The sequence below is a fragment of the Odontomachus brunneus genome, unplaced genomic scaffold, assembly GCF_010583005.1.
Source record: "Odontomachus brunneus isolate Ranch 3 - 2012 unplaced genomic scaffold, Obru_v1 Obru_scaffold_026, whole genome shotgun sequence".
NCBI classification, from domain to species: domain Eukaryota; kingdom Metazoa; phylum Arthropoda; class Insecta; order Hymenoptera; family Formicidae; genus Odontomachus; species Odontomachus brunneus.
Genome location: NW_022639476.1, coordinates 985,191 through 986,106, shown reverse-complemented (window position 1 = coordinate 986,106; position 916 = coordinate 985,191). Strand labels below are relative to the sequence as shown.

The 916-nt window shown below is 35.4% G+C and overlaps 1 protein-coding gene across 1 annotated transcript in view; it reads right to left on the bottom strand.

The window, feature by feature from the left end:
- The window catches only part of LOC116842718, a 21,409-nt gene that overhangs the window by 3,297 nt on the left and 17,196 nt on the right, over positions 1-916 (bottom strand). Inside the window, exons 19-20 of the mRNA XM_032812313.1 lie at positions 338-545; positions 1-93 (exon numbers count right to left, since the gene is read on the bottom strand). Of these exons, the coding sequence (XP_032668204.1) occupies positions 1-93; positions 338-545 (301 nt within the window). The remainder of the gene's footprint in view (positions 94-337; positions 546-916) is intronic.

Sequence of the window (916 nt, the reverse complement as noted above, 5' to 3'; positions counted from 1 at the left end):
ATTCCTTAGCCGCTTCCATCAAATTCGCGGCCGATGAACTTACCGTGAAAACTATCTTTGGTGATGTTAGCGTGAGAAAGTTTCGTGCCGTCACTAAACGAATCAATTAATTAAAAGCGCGTACGTTTTAAATCGGTTGCACACTCTAAATTTATTGTAAATTATCTTTTAAAATCAATTTTCATACTTTCGTAAGATATTGTTCTTAACTACACCAGATTTATATATATTACGACAAAAATCTGCTTTTATGCGTTTCGTTATTTTTTTATTTCTTTCTTTTTACGTAGCGTACTCGACACGATCGCAAAATAAAAAGAAGAAATAAAACACTTACTCGGAGTAAGCTCGTGATCCCACGTGTTACTTATGGCGCCTATGTACATAGTGCCCAACAAAATTAAGAACACGTCCAGGTTATTGTCGCTGCAAAGACCGATTATATCGCCCGGTTTCACACCTTGCTTCTTCAACCAAAGGGCGCATTTTATGCTGCGCTCGCTCATATCGGCGTAGGTTTGCACTTTACCCGTAAGAGCATCTACCTGCGGAGCAGAAAATCGCAAGCTATGTCTTTGTGTTGGATTTTATTTTAACCGTGCATTATACACGCGGGATTTCACGCACTTAAAAGTGGAGCAAATCCACCGTCGACGGTAGTTGTAACTTTTTTACCCGGGTAAGACAGTGTTAAGATAGTTGGTTCGCAAAATCAGTATTCTTGGGAATACTTTGAAAATTTTTAGCTGTATATTTAATGGAGATAAAGCATCAATAAGAAAATTTAAAAATTGATAATTTTGTACTCGTAATAATTATTTATATTATTTCGTACTCGATAATTGCGTATACATTTATTTTAAATGCGCTTCAAATTAACATTTATTATTTAGACAGTTAAATAAACTTATGTATG